The sequence below is a fragment of the Cavia porcellus genome, unplaced genomic scaffold (genome assembly GCF_034190915.1).
Source record: "Cavia porcellus strain 051 isolate PalLab524CR breed Dunkin Hartley unplaced genomic scaffold, mCavPor4.1 scaffold_10, whole genome shotgun sequence".
Classification (NCBI taxonomy): domain Eukaryota; kingdom Metazoa; phylum Chordata; class Mammalia; order Rodentia; family Caviidae; genus Cavia; species Cavia porcellus.
The window spans coordinates 21,368,979-21,390,418 of record NW_026947493.1 but is presented as its reverse complement, the minus strand read 5'-3'; the positions used below and the strand labels follow the sequence as shown (position 1 = coordinate 21,390,418).

Sequence of the window (21,440 nt, the reverse complement as noted above, 5' to 3'; positions counted from 1 at the left end):
AATAAATGTTCTTGTCCCAGTGGCTTGTGTCTCAACAGGCAAGCGAGACAGGATTCAAACAGCTTTCCCTGTTAACTCAAGGGATAAGTACAATTTCATTTATAAATGTATTAATAGCAAAGTTGAATGTATTTGGTTGCTCTATATCCAGAATCCATTCAAATTTATAACAATTTTTAGGGGCTGGGGATTTAGCTCAGTGGCATAAGTGCCTGCCTTGAAAGCAGGCAGTCGTGGGTTCGATCCCCGGTACCCATAAAAAAGGAAAAAGACAAAAGAAAAATTTATAACAATTTTTAAAACATCTTAAGGTTATGTAAATTTAACCAAGAAAAATGTATATTTGAACAAGTTTTAAAAATTGTCCTCAAATTTTAGTGGATCCCCAAACTTAACTGTACCATAACTTTTTTTCCTATTTAATTTGTGGTTCTATGTGTTGCAGGAAACAAGCTGAACAACCTTGAAGTTTATCATGCAATGTGACAGCAATATTGGTTGATGGGCATTCAAGTTTTCAGAATATGTGATTTTTCTTCATGTTGATGTTTGGAATCATAAAGCACTTTTCCTGCAGCTTTTTCAAGAAAGCTGGTATGGATTTTTCAGACATTTGTTGATTGTAGATGAGAGAGTAAAATATATGATAATGTCCATAACAGAGCCATGTTAAGGAATTAAAAAATAGGAGGGCTGGGGATTTAGCTCAGCGGGATAAGCGCCTGCCTTGCAAGCGTGTGGTCGTGAGTTCGATCCCTGGTACCGGTAAAAATACAAAAAAAAAAAAGAAAATGGGAGATGGCTAACAAGTCCAAAACTTATCTCATCTTACTTTGTTTCCATTGGTTCGGATTGCAAGAGAGCATACCTATACTTTGGTTAAAACTGACACACAGATGCCTGAGGGTGGCTGTACATGAAAGATATGGCAGAAAGGCAAATAAAATGAACTGAACTGTGAGAAACCTTTCCTATAAGGAAACGAAATATCATACCTATACTATTCAAAGACAATGAATATTTTTTAACCAAGGAAAATCCCTGAATCTTATGTCATGCCTACACGAGTATCTTCACATTCTGTAAATATAATGAACACATCTGGATTTAGAAAACACCTGCTCTGAAAGACTCCTGTTCCAATTTATCTTTGCCCGAGGTTCCCTCACAATAGTCATTATGCAATGACTTTATTTTGTTTTTTGGATAACCTAAGGAAATTAGAAATTTGTGCTTCAGCACTTAAATTGACTTCCTCTATGTTGTGTGCACACCACTCACACATGATACGCTCTAATAATGTGAACAGCGTTTGCCTGCAGAGCTTCGTGGAAAAACTTTCCCTAGAAATAGTACCTTATGTACTCCCTACATTGGCCAGCAAAGCATAGCCAGGCACCTGTCCACCAACCCATCTCAGACGAGGCAATGGAGGCCTGTGAGAGCCCACAGTTCCAGTCAGCTCCCGTGCAAAGAGGAAATAAGAAAAAGCAAACGCTAGCATCACTCCTCCCCGAGTTCTGTACAAAACCTGCCATATCTGCCTGTCCACAGTGAATGCCCTTATCTATCTGAAGAGCCAAAGAAACCCAAAACCAAAAATCTTTCATAAGCAGGAGGGTAGGTTTTTGGTAGGGACTAAACATTGTTTAATTTTATATTGGGATTGCTGATTAATGTGCTGCCACAATACACTTCCATGTCCTGGCTGCTACTGTCCTGACATTTCAGCTTTATTGCCTTTTTTTTTTTTTTTTTTTTCTTTCCTCCCTCCCTCCCTCCCTCCCTCCCTCCCTCCCTCCCTTCCTTCTTTCCTTAATTCCTTCTTTCTGTCGGTCTCTATTTCCATTTATTTTTATCATTTTATTTTATTTCCATCATTCTATTTAATTTGTCATTAAGGAACATCCTCAAACCCTGTGTCTTTTTAAAAACCCAGAGATGGGTCCTGATCCTGTTTGTCACACATATTTATTCAACCTCCTGTAAGAATTTCCTTCTTGTTTTGTTTTATTTACTCTCGTTGACAGCTTTAAAATGATCTGATTTAGCATTTTGAAATTGTAAAGAGGTAGATCTTACATTTTTTATACACAGAGGGGGTATTAACACAATTGGTCATTCTGTAAGGATTTTGTTCTGTGAAAGACCGTTTCTTTCTACTGTGTTCCATGGGAGAAAGTGATAGTTTAAGATGTAAGAAACACCCAAAGGGCCTGTTCAAATAGTCACCAATATTTCTTGGCAAATGTTTGCTATGGACATGATAGAAGCAGCGTGGAGTGAAATGCTAGGCAAAAATAATGAAGAAATTATCTCTGTCCTGTCCCTTTGTCCTCATGGTAATTATGGTCCCTAACTCAAGGGAGAAAGGGAGAGAGAGAGAGACACACACACACATACAGAGAGAGAGAGAGAGAGAGAGAGAGAGAGAGAGAGAGAAAGGAGGGGAAGGGAAGGGAAGGGATCTTTTGGCTACTATATCTTACGTATTTGGGAAAATTAACTATAGATTTCCAGTATACCCCACTAATTTTGGTACATTAAATATGTGATTTCCATATTCCTTAGTAATCTGATTTTTTTTCTTTATATTCCAATTAAATTCCTAGCCAGCTGAAGTTCAGAACATTTACATTCAGTCCAAACTTCCTTCTGTGATCAAGGCACTTAGGAGCAAAAGAAGAGTCACAGTCTTACTGTCATTTCAGTGTTTCAGCAGTTAACAACCTCCACAAACATTTAAGTTCATAGGCAACATAGCATCCTGAATTAGTTAAACTACTATTACTAAAATCCAGGTAAAATTTACTGTTGTGCTTGAAAAGGTAAGTCATCGAACTAAGGCTGATTAATACTTTAACATGTACTGCTCACTGGAAGAAAGCAGGGATTTTAGAGAACTGGAAATCATACAGTTGTGAGTTCAGTAGAGAAAGTTCTAGAAACTCATAAAATCACTGAGACAGCTGAAGTTTGAGGAAGGGAAGGGAAGGGAAGGAAAGGGAAGGGCCAGGACATAGCACCCTTTGGACGTTCACCTGGGAAGCAGTATCACATGTCCTATTGAGAAGTCACCGCACTTCAATCCTTGACTGTGTTCTTCCTGATCCAGGTGCTGCTTTTATGATACGTCCCCAACTGCCCTATGCTGGTGAACTTGGAGCTCCAGATGGAGGGATAAGTACACTTGAGCCGATGACTCCTTTCCTTTTGGACACACCAGGCAGATTTTAGGGCCAAGGTCACTTTTTTGGCTCTAGATTGGAGTCTGTGGTTCCTCAGCTTCTCTCAGTTTGCCCAGAAAACTCTCAGCAGAGTAAAATAGCATGAAATATGTTGCTTCAATATCTGTCAACACATACGTGTAAAACAGAAATTCTACAGTGATTGTGGAAAGAACAAACAAAAAATAAACCTCAGACCTCTTGAGTAAGCTGAAAAACTGAGCCACATTTTGCTGCTGTGAACAGTAAGTGTTTCAAACTTATAAAGAAGAAAAAATCACAAAGAAACTTGTACATGTGTGGCAGCCATCTGACCAAAATTTTTTTGTGGCATACCCCTAAATTTTGGAATACACTGAGATATAATTTAAATTTCTTCTTCATGACACACAAATGTGCAAATGATATCTCTTTTGGTGATAAAATAATCTTTAAATTATAATGTTGAAGAAATAGTATATTTATGTTGTTTGTATGAGCTAATAAATGATAACAAATAAATATTTTAATATCCTTTTAAACAAAATTAATATATGACGATATTAATTTGACCTCCTTCCCTTATTTTGGTATTTTACCGCTTTTCTAAATCCAAGTCTAAAACTTACCATAGTAATCTACTTTTGGTTATATATCCTGGCATTGAATGATAGAATAAAACTGTATCAAATAGACTATATTACAGGGATCACCACAAAATGATAACCTCCAGTTGAAACATGATTTCATACTTGGCAGATACTTCATTTTAGTTTGTCTGGTAGGTTTTCACTCTCATTGTTTAAAAAAAGAGAACATTGATATAAACAAAACATGTTTTGATAAACAAGTTTTTCTACAAACTATATTCTAACATTATCTTCTAAGTTACAGATATCTTGTTTGGCAAGAAAACTGCAAGTAATTGATTAGTTTTCTGTAGTGACTCTGAAAAGAGATTCTTCTGTAGGCAGTGACAAGAATTTTTGAGACCAGAGCATATATTATAGCTCAGTGTTACCAACAAACGAAGAAAGAATTTTCCCTATTGCCCTACATTCTCCGAGATTGAAGTACCTAAGTGCCCAGGTAAGTCCTGATGAACGGTGCCTGGTTCAACAGCTTATACATTTATCCAGGTAAAGACTAAGAGAACAGGAGACAATAAGAGTCGCATCTCATGCCCTGGTTTGAGTCCTCAGTCTCCTTTAGGAAATGGCACCAGGTTTTAAAACTTCAGAGAATTTCTTTCATTGGCTCAATACCTCAGTTTCAAAACAGAATAATCAGACCTAATTGGCAATAGATGGGCTTGATAATTAAACAATATGATACTTATAAATGGACTTCTGGTTGACCTGGGATTGACAGTATCCTAGGATACCAGACTTTCATGTTAAAACTGGGACAGTCTCCTGCAAACCAGAGAGAATTGATCCTTTTACTTGTAAAGTGCTTGCAACAATACCTGGCACAAAGCAGTCGCTAACATGTCAGCTCTCAGTATTATTGTCCTTTTCACTGGAACTCAAACACAGGATGAATAAAATGAATAAATCTCACACAGAATTGGTGTGAAAAGTAACCTAATACATCCTCCCCTTTGGCTTTAGAGTAGAAAAAAGAGAGTTATATATAGAGGTAGAAAACTAAGAACTGACTGTTTATTCAAAGACCCACAGAAAATCACTTTCTGCTCAGACAAAATGATCCTGACATGAAAGTGCTCCCCAGAATACGCCTTTTTCCTTCCTCAGAAGTGCCATTCATTATTAGTGAGGGATGGCTCCTTGCTTACATTGTAAGGGGAAGCTTGCACTGTTCTCCAATATCCTCATTTTCTCTTCTTTTTGAACTGCTTGTGGCCTTTTTCTAGTCTGTTGTCATGAAGGTGTCCTTAAAGACACCTTCTAGCCAAAGAAATATGCTCGTCATTACAGTGATCAGCAAATTCTGTGTTAAAACATGCAAGTTGTCTGTAGATTCTGTCTCTCCTCTGTTCTGTGCTATTCAACAATGAATCACTGAAACAGGGAAGCTTCTTATTTGATACTGGTTTCCTTAGCCAAGACCTCTATGCAAGAATCAGCCAGGCTTAACATTGTAAGTGACAGACTAATGTTTCACTTAGTGCTTTTGAGAGGGCTGCAGTTATAAAAAAGCAGTATCTGTGTCTTGAATGATAAAAATGACTGTTTATGTTTATATGGTTAAAGTGAAAGAAACTCAGAACATCAGCGATAGGAAAGACTTACCAGATACACTGTTTCAATACAGAGAGGGAAATCACTTGGAAATCATTTGAAACTAGCTACGAGTTTCACACTGAATCATCAAATTATAATCCAATTAATTGCAATTTGTATTGAGAAAGTTCCTATAATCATAATACTCATCAGATGCTCAGTTCTACTGGGATTTATTTAAAGGTTTTCCTGTATTTTAATTCATTTAAGTTTCTTAACAACTCAGGGAAGAGAAGTGCCATTACTATATCAACTTTATAGAAATGATACACAGGTATGAAGAAGCTGCATGACTTGTCCAAGGATTTTTGGGTAAATAATAGCTTTGGGAGCTAAAACTAGGAATTGTGGGACTACAGTGATTTTTATGTGGCATTCATAGAATGGGACAGCTGGGCAAAAGACAGATAGGAACCTCTCTTTATTTTGTCAAGAAGTCTACTGAAACTAGGCTTGAATTGCATCTGAATTTGTATATTTATGAAAGATTATTTTAATAACTGATATCATTTAAATATATTCTTCCTGAATCTAAATTTAGAATCATTGTTTAAATAATTTGAGGACTTCTAAACAAACAAAAAAAATGATATCTCAAAGAACTGATTCAGCTTAAATGTAAACTAAACTGAATCATTCAGTATAAAGTAGAATATCCGTGAACTGTATACATATTGTTAAAATTGTTAAAAAATGTTCCAAACTACCTTCTCATCCAGAAGCGCTATACTTGGCATATGTTTGTTTCAAAATTTTTCATTTCATATTTTAAAATACATGAGTATGAAATATTTATGTCCTACTATTATAAGTGTTTTTAAGGTTTTTTGCACTGTATTTTACTTTTCACCTTTGAAATTCAGTATAAATTGTAGTATTTCTCCTGCATTATGTTTCCAGCACAAAATATAGTGTTATACAATAGACAGCAATGATGATATAAGATACTACAAAATAACACAAGGACCTACGCTTATCATATGTGTATAATCTCAGTTAATAATCACACAGAGCTCAATATAAGAAACAAAATATATACTTTGCTAGAATTCAAAATATTTAAAATTACGAGAGTTTCGTTTCATTCTGCTATGCAAAAATATGAATTACAATAGGTTGTTTCATAACGTAAGTTAATAACATTTATTAATATCTTAATATTACCAAGCACTATTAGGATTACAAGATCTAAATGACTTGGTCAAATTTCTACAGGTAGTAAACAGTTAAAACCCACAAATGATTCAGAATTAGATGCTATTCTACTCTTTTCTTTCCCAAGTAGGATGTCTTTAAACTGTGAACTTTTTAGCATATGATTATATTTTTATTTAAAATTGGGAAATGAAGAAAATGTTTTACATTTTAATTGCTGTAGTGTCTACCTCGATGCACACATTTGTAAAAATATATCAAATCGCCAGGTGTGGTGGTCCGTGCTTATAATCCCAGCACTTGGGAGGCTGAGGCTGGAGGATTGTCACCAGCTTCTGGCCAGCCTTGTCTACATGGTAAGTTCAAGGCCAGTATCTTAGTTACTTCACTTGTTGTTGAGACACAATCTCTGACACCCAACGTAAAGGCAGGGGGAGAAGTACATTTAGCTCATAGTTTATAGAAGTTTCAGTTCATAATCTGCTTGCCCCAAGGAAGGGTGGCATCACACACATGCATCACAGAGGAGAAACAGTTCATAATGGTCAGAAGGTTCTAAGGTTAGGAAAAGAGATGCAAACCAAGCATCTCTCTGTCCCTTGTATTATATCCTGGCAACCAAAATTAAAGTGTTGCCAAACCAATCGACTGGACTGATTTCATAATGACCTACCCTTGATCCTCGCATGGCACCATGAATCAATCAGGCATCCTAGCTTCAGCCATTTCTGAAAAATCCCCATTAATGACTGCATGGGGCTTTGGGAAGACACCTAGAAGTCAGTCTGAATTATTTAGCAAGACCTGACCTCAAAACAAAACAAAACGTATCAAATCCTATGCTTCACTCTTACTCTCCCTGGAACAAATTTTATGAGTCCAACAAAATTATTTTGATTTAACTGATAAATTTAAGCTTTATTTCATTATTAAATATTCACCAATTGCCACTTAAATATTTGACAATGTGTTAGGAACTGAGTGCATAAAATGAATGAGATAAATCTACTCTCCTCAAAAGTTTTCAGTTAAGGAAAGAATGGAAATTGATAAGGATAAAGGATGAATGAAGCGAGCGGAAAAAACAGAACTATAGAGGAGAGAGCACAAGACAGAAATGTGGATAGAGATAGAGTTAAACAGAGATAAGATGGTCCAGTGTGTGGGCGACAATGTCATAAAGACGATTAAGTAGAGTTGGAATACAAAGGAAAGAGATGAGACATTTCTACTTGAAAGCACTGTCAGGTCATGATTCAAGAGAGACTTACATAAAAAATAAAAGGGACTAAGGATGGAGTTCAGCACAAAGGCTGAGGTTTCAATCTCTAGTGCCCTTAATTAATTAAAATAAAGAAAGGCTCCTTTCAAATGGCTTCCAGATTCCGTGTCTGCAAGCACTTCCTGGTCCACCTTACTAGTAGCTTTGATGTCGCCAAATCCAAGTGTAACTTCTCTGCTGCCGTCCTTCTCAGTAAGCATTCACCACATTGAGTTTTTCTCCCTTCTTGAAGTTCTGTTTTCCTCCATTGTCTGAAGTTTAACACTCTCCTGCTCTCCTGTTTGTCCTCTGCATCACTGATTATTCCTTTATGAACTCCTTCTTTGGCTTTTAGTCCTCACAGAATGTCAGAATGTTGAGCTGTGTGTACATTTTCTTTCCCTCCAATATTAGAGATCGTGCCTACGTGAACTCTCTACACAGGTGTTATGGTTACAAAGCTGGGTTTTAAAGTAAACTCATCAAAGTGCAGGCTTTGCCATTTGCCAGCTGTGTGAGTCAGAAAAGTCATTCAATTACTGTCACTGTCACTGTCAATTCACCTGTAAAATTGGTTCACAATATGAACTATCCTCATGTGTCTTACATACCAAAGTAATCTGAACAGCATCTGACACATCATAGTGCTGTGTTATTATCTCCTTACTACTTCAGGTTTAAAAGTCTTTCATAATTATTGCTCCCATTCTACACCATTAGCTCCAAACTTCACTTTGAATATTAGAGTCAGACATCATTGACTAAATACACAGATACGCCCTGTGTGGATTTTAGTCAATATTCTTTTCCGTGTAATCCCTAAAGGCATTGAATGCAAATAGGAATAATCTGAATGTGTAATAGAATTTTAAAAAGAACAGAAAGAGGAGAGCTCTTGATCTCTCTGTGTGCCAAGTAGCCCCTTCTTCAATACTCTTCTCTTTATTAAATGGCTCTATAATCTCTCCAGATGCTCAAGTCAGAATTTGAGGAGTGATCGCTAGTTTCTCCTTCCCTTGGCGCTCTTGTCATGTCGAATCTATGAACTGTACCAAAATTATCTCTAAAATATATCCGGAATCCAGCACAGTGAACCTCTCAACCACAGTGCTTTGTCCTCAAACCTGGAATCTTCCTGAAATCCACAGTGGCCCCCTTGTTCACGTCTTTTTTGTCCTTCTGACTCCCCTCCAGTTAATTCTTACAGAAGAACATCTGGACTTCGTTATATTCAGTGCATATGCCAAGCTCATTTCCATTTGCAGGCTTTGTGGAAGCTTTTACACATGTCTGTAATACCCTTCTTTCAGAACATCATCTGCCTGATTCTTCCTTGAAATTGATATCTCACCTGTAAGAGGACATCCGCTCTATAGTAATCACCTAGTTGGTTTTTAGCAATCTGCTTTTCATTGCATTTACATATTTTATTTAATTATCCATTTATAAATTTATTATCACTCTTCATTAGAATGCAAAGATCTATGGAGAAACATTCCAATCCTTAATATACCCTCAGAGGTTGGTATAGATGACATTCAATAAATACTTTCAAATAAACGAGTACATTAACTACAGCTAACAGGAAGCAGAACAGATAATAAGGATCATAAACATCACAAAGTAGAGACCTACACACTTTGAGAACTAATTCAAGTTTGAGGCAAAATGTGATCCAATTTTCTTTCCTTTGGATGATAGATTTGCTGATGGTACCATTCACAGAGAAAGAGAACATTAAAGTAATTAGCCTAGGAATAACCTTGTTAAACAGTGAATTTGATATCTTTGGGAACTGCACAGGGAATAAAGAAATATAGACCCATGAATAAAAATGAAGGCATCAGTTGTGTACGTGGATAGGGAGAAAATTGTAAAATAAGAGGAAAGTTCCGAATTCTAAAAAACTCCAAAATATTCAAAAGACAGACAGAAAGAGAAGCTAGATAAAGAGTCTCTAAAAGGTAGAGGATACTCAGGACAGAAGACTTGAAAGCCATGGAGGAAGCAAGTGTGCAAATCAAGGAGGATTTACCAGGGCCAATTGACAGCGAGATCACATAGACAAATAAATAAGCAAACAGACTGATAGGAATCAATTCACAAGTCACTGAACAAGTTGAAAACAGGATGCCACTTGAATTGGCCAAATGCATGCTCTTGAACTTCAAGTCCCTCACATTTTCAGACATTCCCATGACTTCTGCCAGTGATTCCATATTTCCCTGAGTTCTAAGACTTCACTGGTCACCTCCATAGACAGATGACCATTATTCGTTTACCCTCATCTTCTTATGCTACCACTAACACAGTCAATTGTTTTTCACTGATGAATTTTTATTTTTCTCTTCTTTGCTCCTTGTTAAATAGGGAATAGCATTACCAGATGTCAACAATTTAAATAAATACATTTTAAATACCTTAACAGCAAAAATTTCATCAGAGTAATGAAAATAGTAATGAATCAATGGTTAATGAATTTATGGATAAGAATTTGTAGGATTTCACTTCAACTGGGTATGGTATGAATTTTTTTTTTTTTTTTTTGAGACAGGGTCTCACTAGGAAGTGCAGACTGATCTTGAACTCTGTATGTAGCCCAGGCTGGCCTCGAACTTTCAAAGATCCTCCTGTTTCAGCCTCCTAAGTGCTGGGATAGAAGGCATTTGCTCCTATGGCTGGCTGCAAATTAATTTTTAAAACTCACAAAACATTAGGTTCCCAGATCACAATCAGTCAAAAATTTGTATATATGAATATATACACACACATTTAATACAAGTGAAAACAAGAAGAGTTTCTTACAGAATCATCAATTAAATACACATTTTTAGACAACTGAATGTTATAGAATAGCTTGCTTTGTGAAGACTGTTTTAACAGTCAGACTTCCTGGTACATCTTTTAAAACACTTATAGAGAATCGTGGTTTGGCTTATTTTTAATGAAAAATTTTTAATTTTGTGATGAGAAAACCAAGTTATTCTCAAAATTATCACAACCCTTACATTTGAACATTCTGGTTAATTGAAAGAAAGCAAATTACTGGATCCTTTGACGCTTCTCAATCTTATAAAAGTCGGAAAGAGAAGCTAAAACAGAGAATTAAATTATGTTTTCCTATTAATATGATATCATTAACTTCTAGGTTCTCCAATTTTGCTACATAGTAGAGTCACCTATGCAGTTTCTATAAATCCTAATGTCTAGTCTGTCCCTATATTAGTTAAAGTACAATGTTGAGAGGTTGAAGTCCAGACTCTATTTTTTAAGGTCCCTATGGGATTTTTATAGCCGTCACAGACTTGGGAATGCATGAATTATGCCATCGTTGTTATTATTTATAAATATATTGTTTGTTATGAACAAAGTTGGAGATAGAGTGCAAATTTTGATGGCTAGCCAGCCTGGTACAAGCTGTTTTAATCCCTTTGAAATTTAGCTTATTCAACTATTTCTCAACAATTATTATTCCCAACTGCTTGAGTTATTTTGAACATTAAATGATACAAAATGAGAAAATGGTGTATGATATACAATTTATTCTGCTAATAACAATTACAACAATGTATTATGAATGCCAATTATTAATTAATTACTGATCAATTACAATATCTGGTTCATAATAGAGTTGGTAGATGTAATTGTGCCCACCAGAATCAGCAGGTGTATCTAAGGGTCAGATCTGTACTGGCTCAAAGAATTCAAATATCTACTTTGGGTCTTTAAGGAGCGCTCATTTGAAACCCAAAGGCCAGGGTCATAGATTCTAGCGTTCATTTCCTGCTCACACCTGCCAGCACACAGATTTATGACACGTGGAAAGTGGCTCCTTAACCCGAGGCTGACTTGCAGAAGAAAGCTACTAATAAATTCCCTCAAATCTTATTAGAAAAAAACTTTTAAATCTTCAATGACATGGTAAAAAAAGAACTCAAAAATTCCAGTCACATTTTTCTTATTTACTTGGGTCCTCCACAGTGCATGATGACTTGTTTTCCTTTCGTTGTATCTGAACAGTTTGACAGATTCCTGTGACAAGGTTACTTTTAAATTGATAAAAGGTTTGATTGTGTCGGAGCATTTGTCAAAACTGTCTGACACAGTGTATAATGGACTCCACGCTCCAGCCCGCTGGTACTGGAGTCTGGTCTTACCAGAGGGCACTCGGCATGCACCAGCAGATCTTCTGCCATCTGGGAAGGAGTCTGCAGGATTAGCTGGACAGCCCTCCTGCTCTGGGGCGCACCCTCTCTTCTCTCACCCTACTCTTTCCACTGTGGCTGTTTCTCCTCTCTTCTTAAGTGCTCAAGAGACATTCACAGTTTCACTTTAAAGGGGGCAATGCTAGGATGTAATAACTTGAGGAAAGGTAACATTTATAGAAAGGAAGATGGAACACAGCTGACTGCCCTGCCTTTGGGGGGATGGCTGGAAATGCACTATACAGGCACTGCCCTGAGTGTCTTCCTCTGTTTTCTTTCATTCCCTTTCAAGAGGCCTTTGCAGAACCATGGTCATTTCATAGCAAGGAAGCCTTCACATGGTTCCTTTGCAGTAAGTCCAGGTTAGTTCATCATATAAAAATGGGGCCAAGGCTTTTGGAGAGCATCGCATTAATTACACTGTAGAAGCTACAAGCATGGTTAGATAAGAGGTATAGAAAATGTGAATGTACTAATAACTTTTTGCATTTTTTCCATTTTGGCTAACGTATTGTTAATCGTAACTTAAATGTGTTTCAAATGCATATTTACAAAGATAATAAAAGTGATCAGTTTCTTTAAAGGGAAAATATAATTGAATACATGAAAAGCCATTAGGCTAACAAATATTATTTGGTCCAAAGAGGCGCTCTCCCTAACTCTATAAAACAATCTATCATTTCCCACTTCTGTCTCCTCCTGTCATGAGCATAGTGGGGTACATAATCAAACTGTCTACCATGGGCCCCAATTGTTAATTCATCCCGTGAACCCTATTTGACTGGCACTTGAGTCTGGTCTTCCCAGGGGGCACTCGGCATGCACCAGCAGACCTTCTGCCATCTGGGAAGGAGTCTGCAGGATTAGCTGGGCAGCCCTCCTGCTCTGGGGCGCATCCTCTCTTCTTTCACCCTACTCTTTCACTGTGGCATTTTGCTATAAATGCTTTCAATATTATTGCCACTAAATGTTTTATAGAATATGGCTCACTCATTCTTGGTGAAAAACATTTGAAGTTCCCTTGATTTGTATTCTATATTTTTTTTTTTTTGCTGTTTGTTCTAAAGTTATTTTCATTAATTTTCTCTTGACTTTATTTCATATTAAAAATGAATGCATACAACAAAATTCATCTTTCATCACACATAACTGTTGTACCATTACAATTCTCTTCGTGTTCCCTGTTGAATAAAAATCACTCTTCTTCCGGATGAGTTTTCAACTGCATCCACTCTAATTGTTCCTTAATTCCATGGAATCTCTTCTCTTCACAGTGCAGCTGGTGTTATCTTTTTGGAAAAAAAAAATCTTAACTATGTCATCTTCCTGTTTATGGCAACTTAATGGTTTCCTGTATTGCTTTTAGGATAAAATGAAGCTTCTAACATAATCTTCCAAGTGGCCAACTTATCCCTTTCCATATTTCCAGCCAGTTTTATCCCAGCACTATGTCTCCCATTCTCTGTTACAATCACATAGGCTCTTTCTAGCACCTTGTCCTTTCTGTGTCCTTCCAGAATCTGGTCCCTCTGTACTGTAAGTTCCTTCTGCCTAAAATGTTTTTCTCTTCCTTCCTCATTGAAGTAAACCTATTCATCCTCCTGATCTTGGCTCAGCCATCACTCACAAATTGTAGTGTGTGATCTCACATGTTCAACTGTCTTAATATCTTGCCCCTCTTAGCTTTAACAACTGATGGTCACAATTTTATATGAAATCATATAATTATTTAATCCATGCTCACTTCTCCTAGTCCCATAAAAACTCCACTAATGCAAGGCCTTTGTCTAAATTTACTCACTTCCTTATACTCAAAATAGGCATCTTATAGGTACTCTATAAATATGTTTTCATTGAGAATGTAAATTTCCTTGAGGTCTGTCAAGACAGACACAAGGCCTTCATATATTATTTCTTGCAATATATATAATGCATCATATTCATCTATAACAGCATAAAAGGAGAGATTTTGCAGTGAGTAAAATCTAATCTTGTCTTTTCTTGATTTTACTTACAATCTGAATAAAGAAGTTTTGATGATGAATATGAATGGAATTCCATAATAAGAAATTGTTCTCATATTATACATTAAGAAATATAATTCCTATTTTCTTTAATATCATTTGCTTCCTGTTCATTAGCATTAATATAGATAATGTATACTAATACCCGCAAATTCAATATAACCAAGCCTTGTGTGTATCTGTTTTTTATTAATTTATTAGCATGGATGCTATTAAATATTACATTTCCTCTAATACAAGCAATATTATCTCTAAAAGAATGTTATACTCTCGTGGAATTCCCATTGAAAAAATATCCTACGGTAAGTTCATTTAAATCTACCAATATTATCTGCTGTTTTGGTGGAAGTATTTTGAAATGTTGAATAATTAATGGCAATACAAAATTATTTTAGTTGTTAGATTATTAGTATAAAATAATGACGTTGTGAGAGGTGAACCCTACAAGAGAAGATGAGATTTTACACATCACCCACTTAGGTCTCTAACCCAATGCTTATCCAGCCAAGATGTCACATGCATGTAGCTGATTCAGTTCAGGCAGTCACCTGTCAACACTGTGTTATGATTAGAGAGAGCCATAAAAGATTATCCAGAGCAAGTGTGATGCCAAATAATGAAATTATAAAACACTAAAATCAGAATTTTAGGTGAAATACATGTAAAAGGTTTCAAGTGCAATTGGATTATTGCATATATAGGAAGGAATGGAAGTTTGAGACAATGTCATTTACCTAAAACCACAAACCCGACTGATGGCACAACCAGGGCTGAAAGCTAGAAATCTTAGGGCAAACAAATTTCCATGTCCTTACCACCTTAGCTCTGTACAATTCTCTAGGAAAAAATAATCTAAACAGTAATCTCAATGTCCAGATTACTTTAATAACTGGAATCTAAAAACACTTTTACAACCACAAGTAACATGAGCTATATCTTATTAGCTGGCAAATAATGAACTAATAACCATTACCCTCTGTTCACTTAGTATTCTTTAAATGTCTAAAACATACACATGGAACACTGACACAAACTATGCTAAATAGTAATGGTTCTATATCTCTTTCCTGCCAACATAAGAATTTTCATAATTATTTCCATTTATAAAATCCTGGCAATTCTTTGCAGAAATGGATATTGACACAGAGACTTTGGTATGATGCTATACCAGCGGTATGTTCATAAGAAACAGCTCTCTAATAAAATAAAATTTAAAAATAATTCTGAATTGTGGAATTTTCTAATTACTGTATTATACATACTTCCACCCTGTCCAATTTCAAGCTCCAGGTTTGCAATAAAATATCTGAATATTTAACAATTGGTTCTAATGTCCTAGCTACAAACAGCCTCAGCACATTATTAATGCTACAAGGAAACCTAGACAAAATAAAGGTCAATCCACTCACAATGAGAGAGAAACAGAAAAGAAGCAGGTGACACCTCAAGGTCACAGACCATCTGAGCTCATTTTAATACCTAAAATTCTGCCTTAACTGTTCTGTTAGTGAGATGAAATGTTATGCATTAGAAAAAGTTAGGGGCCCTCCTAGGACTGGAGACTAAGGCTTCTCAGACACCAGCAATGTTAGTACCGCCACTGAGCCTGTTGGAAATGCATGCTCTTGGGCTCCACTCTACTGTATCTTAACTTCTCTTTTTAAAATTTCTTTTTCCTTCTTTCCTTCTCTCTCTTTTTCTGTCTCTCTCTGTGTCTCTCTCCATCCCTCTCTCTGTGTCTCTGTCTCTGTTTCTTTCTGTTTGTTGTACTAGGAATTAAACTCAAGTCCTTTGTACTGAACAACGTCCATAAGCTGCACCTCTCTCCACCTTTCTAAGGGAACAGGGTCTTGCTAAATCACTAAAGGGTCCAGGTTGGTCTCAAACTTACCACCTTCCCAAATTAGCCTTCTAAAACGTCAAGTTTACAGGCATGTGCCACCACACCCAGTTTAATCAGAATCTCTGGGCCCAGAAATCTGCTTCTCAGAAGGTCTGTAAATGTTGCAGAACAAACAGGAAGAATCTTTCCTCAATGAGCACAAACAATTTTGATGAATGAGATTCAAGTATGAATTTAGAGTTGTTACATATCAATATCTACGGAAGGAGAAATGTCATCAAAACTTCTATCATAAACTCTGAAACTTTATAGTTACAAAGACTTTACCACTCAAAATATTACAGACTTTTTATAATAAAAACTGATTTATCTTCCAATTCTCAATTCCAATATTAAAAGACCAAATCCTAACATCCATTCATACGCCCTAACATCGGTGTATTTAATATTTCTTTTTATTTCTATAGCATTTTTTATTTAAAGAAAGATTAAACAAAACAGAAAATAGGTAGAAATAGTACATACATTCAGAGAAAAAAAAAGTAAGAAATCACTAGTTGATGCTGTTGTTCTACAAATAGTTGTTCAAGGTACAAAAATGGAAGATGTAAAGTGGGAATTCAAACAGAGAGACTGCAAAAAGTTCTAATTAATTGTCCAACAAAAACTTAATATTTCTTTATAAAAACAAAATTTAGGGGCTGGGAATTTAGCTCAGAGGCATAAGTGCCTGCCTAGCAAGCACAAGGTCATGAGTTCAACACCCAGTACAAAAAAAAAAAAAAAAAAAAAATTTCTCTTTCAAAGTTGTGCCTTACTTCTTTTACAAATCAAGGTTGGAGGAAATGTTCAATTAGAAAAGGGATCACAGGACAGGGAGGGGACAGAAGAAAAAAGGGAAAAGAAACAAAAGAACAGAGGGAAAAAGGAAACAAATCTTTTGGAAGAGGCATGGAGAGAAAGAAGAATCAAGATATATTAAGAAGAAGTACAAATTCCTATGACGAATGTAAAAGTGTATCAAAACTATACCCATGAAGTTAATTTTTTAAAATTAAAGAAATGTAACTGTCAACACCTAAAGCCATCTACTGTATTATCTGTTGGTCATGTAGTTCTGTATTTCTGTTTTGATTTAGCTGCCACTTTCTGGTGTTTTCATATGAGCTCCCAAACTTACAATCCAGAACAGAGACAAATAAATACTGTCTGTTGTGTCTTCTTCTTCCAATATTTTAGAAGTTAGAAAATTTACAAAATAATTATCCTCTTGACCTCTTGTAACAACATTGCAAAAAAGAAAAAGAACAAGCAAGTGATACTTTCCAAAAATTTAAAAATATACAGCAAAGATACAATGCAATGGCAAATATCTGTACTGGTAGGTTTTTAAAAATTATTAAACAAGCAATCTGAAAATACAGGTCTATGATTCATAATCCATTATTCATTTTTACTTTCCTTTAAAAGGTAAACTTCAGAATCTTTAATAGATTTGCACAGAAATGGGACAGCAAGTATCTTAAGTAATAGATAATAAAATAATCAAGATGCTTTGCAAGATGATTTAATTATCTCCATACTTCCTAGCAAATGTAGTACTGCCTGGTAAGTACAGTTCTTGGCTATGATGGGCATATTCTCTCCAAACAGTGCAGGCAGTAGTGTTTTCAAGGAAGCTGGAGAACTGACCACATAATTCTGAAGTAATTTGGTCCTAACCTGAATTTACTAACTGCTAGGCAGCACAGCACAGAAGCACAGGAGGTCATCATTCTGCAATCAACCACGTTGGAGTTTCTGAGATTCCCTTCACTGACACTTGTCAAGAAAAGCACTTTCCATGAGATTTGCCACTGAGCCACCAGCCACGTGGGCTGGGAGCAGCTTCTGCCAAGCCCTTTCATCTTCCAGGTCAACATAAGAGAATCAGTCAGCACTCCCACGTGTGTCTGCTCAAGAGCTTCCACCTCCAAGGCAAGGAAACAAATCCTACTCCCTGAAAGCAGCTGAAATCCAATCTCAGATTTCAGCCTTGCTTGTTCAGAAGCGTCCTCCTCACTCCCTGAGACACCAGGGGTTGATACATTGGCAGGCCACAGCTGCTGCCTGTGCAGGTTACAGAAGGGTTAGAAAAGGCACACAGAGAACAGAAGGACACTTACGGTTGGCACAGCTTGATTAGGTCCTGGTCAGTCGTGCCTGGCGGAAGCCCTCGAATGTACAGGTTGGTTTTACTCAACTGTTCCCCGCTGCTGTTGCTGCTGCTGTTTGTGCCGGGGCTGGGAGGAGCCATGGGGTGGGGAGCTGGTGCATAGGACTGCTGCAAACAGAAAGAGCTGTTACTGGAAAAACAAAAGCCAGCACACCTGTTCACAGGCCAGCAGCACAACCTGAAAGCATGGCACACTGCTCGTCCTTTCCAATCCGTACATGCACACATATGCCTGAATCACTGTGCGGTGTTGCTTCTGAAAATATTGCTTGCTTTTTCTCGCTCTGGCTGTAGCAGTTGACTTAATGTAGTCAGCCATAAGCCGGACCAAAAAAGGTTAGCAGTTGGTCCCAGCAGTATGATCTGGCTTTTAAATTTGTCCCTAATCATACTGCCTCTCCTGCTACATGGAAAGCAGCCATGCTTTCTCCCTCCTTCATAAAAAACACAGATCAGGCCCAGCACCAAAGCTGGGACCAAAGTCCCTAGCTTACCATGAACAGCCAACCATTCCCTCCACAGAAACTTCCTAGTATTGTTTTTCCTTGATTTTAGTGCCCCGTACAATTCCTGATACATAGAAGTTATGCTATAAAAATGATTATATGAGTGAACGATAGCTATTTTTCTCCATTCTCAAAAGTGCTTCTTCATGCTGAATGACCCCTGCTTGCAAGCCGGAACCAGAATTATTTCCTAACACCAAGATTCCGTTAAACTATGCTAAGCCATGGTTTCTACGAAAGTATCATGGACAATCTGGAAAAATTTTTGTGTAGAGGCTGTCCTCTTTACTATAGAAGGTTCAAGAGTACTCTCAACTGTCATTCACCAGATTCTAGGAGCAGCACCCTCTAGATGTGAGTACCAGAAACATCTCTAGAAATTGTGAACCGTCCCTTCACAGAAAGAGATCTTCCTATTAGTGGCCACTGTTTTAGTAAGTCACACAATTTTATGTCACAATGAAAATGATAAAATGATTCACAGAACTTGTGCTGTGTGAAGGTTCTTATCTGTGTACATGCTAGAATTAGTACATATGTTTTCCCATTACACTTATTTCTGTTTCATTGCAGGCATAGATTCCAAACTTCTCAAATTGTACTGTCATGGTTGAGGTCCTGTTGTGTCTCTTTTTGGTTTTGTGACCTCTGAATAAGGATTTAACCTGAGATGTAGTGGCCTAACTAATATGAAAGGGCAGTAATAATACTCTTCTATGTAATAGGATCTTTTAAAAACTCAGCTAGTGCAAATAGAGTGCTTTATGGATATTAGTAACTACACACTAAAAAGAGCAGGAATAATAATAAAGTTAATATTATAGTTGGAATGTATCTGGTCAAAGATAGGACTCTATTACAAATTCCAGATTTTCTCAATGTATCACAGAATGTTACTCAACACACATCATTTTCCACAAGACTCCAATGGTAAAATTTGCTAGGCTTAACCTAAAATTTACTTTATCAGGGTGTAGTTATCAGACAGCAAGTTTGGGGCACAATAGCAAAAAGAAATATTTATTCAGATGATGTGAAAGTTTTCAACTATTTGTGCCATTGAACAAGGCCGGGATATAATATGATAACTGCTGGGAAGGAGAATAAGAAAAATTGTACTATGATCTCATTCTTTAAAATATTTGAAACCACCATAACCGATAGGTAGATAGATAGATAGATAGATAGATAGATAGATAGATAGATATAGATATGCTAGCTAAGTTCAGGAGAATGAAGCTACATCATGAAAATAGAGTTAATGTGGCCTTTATCACAGGTCCTGAACTCTTACAAATTCTGCAATGGCATTGTACTTAGCTAAAGCTAATCCTAGACTCACAGGGTCCTATTACAACTCTATCCGATTCTTTCTCTGTCTCTCCAAACACTCTTTAAACTGCGCTCAGTCACACAAAGGACCTCCCACCCTTTCCACGCATACCTAGTTCTACTTGGTTGGCTCTTAACCTGCTACTTTCAGACTAAGGATCACTCTAAAGCAATCTGGTGTTTTCCTCCCCGGCCTGCAGCATACTGGATCTCTGTCGAATACGTTTCTGGCTCACTTATTTAATACCTGTCTGTAATATTAACCTGGATGTTCCCTAAGTGTAGGGAACGTGTCAGTCCTACATTAATAGCACCTAACCTAGTGCCTGATAAGCAGTGAGTACTTAATAAATTTTTAGCACATATCTTGCACAATAAAAATAAGCTGTCCTTACAGATGCAGGAGGCCATGTGTTTGCAAAGCCTATCCTCATTTCTTGTTACAATACACTACTGCACACTTTCTAGGATTTCAGTTTTGCCCCAGTCCATATTTTCAAGTGACTTAAGACGATGCCTCTGAAATTCTGTATATCAAGGTATAGCTTATTGCACTCTTTCCATATTTCCCAATTCTCAACACCAATCATCCGTCACAGTTATCTCATATTTTTTATTGCTGCTATCATTTTTCCAGCTTCCAGGCCAGAAACTGGATGCTGGTTCCATCTGCTCACTCATTCTAAATTTCAGGATATTTGTGAGCCAACAAAATCTGAATTTCCATTTTTCCTCCTGGTCAGCCTGCACCAGCTACGGTGTAAACAGTTTAAGATTCTTCTTTGATCTCTTTTTGCCTCGTGCTTACATGTTTAAATGTTTGATTTATTGGAAAAGAGGCAGCAGGGATCAAATTGTCCAGGATAAGCACAAACTGAGGACTAATCAAGGAATGAGGAAACAAAAGCAAACAGGACCAGAGCCAAGCCCAAAGCTTCCTTTGCCTTTCTTTGAAATAAACATTTCGCTCAATCATCCCTTCAGGATGACTTAGGTTAACATCAATATGTTTAGTGTAGAATTTTACAATAAAATACACAAGAGAATGCTTTGTCTATTTGGATTAAATTCAGTGTATCCGTTGCCCTTTTGAATTTAGTACTTACATACAGTTCAAGTTTCTGGTATAAAAACCTAATAATTGTTTTATTAACTAAAAAAAAAAAAAAAAAAAAAAATCTGTCTCATGGCCAAAGCCATAGCTCAGCTGCACAGTGCCTGCCTGGCAGTGCAAGGTCTTAAATTCAATTCCAGGTATCAAAAATAAATAAATATTTTGTATCACTTTGCCTTTTTCCCAAGCCATGCACACAGCAAATGTTCAGTTTGTGCTTGCCGAAGTTCCTTCCTGGTGCCACATCTCAACACGGGTCACACAGGATTCATCTTTCACTTCCCTTATGTGCTTTATTCTCTTAAAATTCCCAAGACCTTTTTAAAGCTGTTG

At 36.7% G+C, this 21,440-nt stretch overlaps 1 protein-coding gene across 11 annotated transcripts in view; it reads right to left on the bottom strand.

Moving 5' to 3' along the window:
- The window catches only part of Rbms3 (RNA binding motif single stranded interacting protein 3), a 753,628-nt gene that overhangs the window by 488,994 nt on the left and 243,194 nt on the right, over positions 1 to 21,440 (bottom strand). For 8 of the 11 annotated variants that reach the window (XM_063257078.1, XM_063257079.1, XM_063257075.1 and 5 more), the window contains exon 2: positions 18,106 to 18,263. In XM_063257078.1, the coding sequence (XP_063113148.1) occupies positions 18,106 to 18,263 (158 nt within the window). The remainder of the gene's footprint in view (positions 1 to 18,105; positions 18,264 to 21,440) is intronic. The other 3 variants (XM_013144015.2, XM_013144016.2, XM_005008294.3) reach the window with 1 other exon arrangement.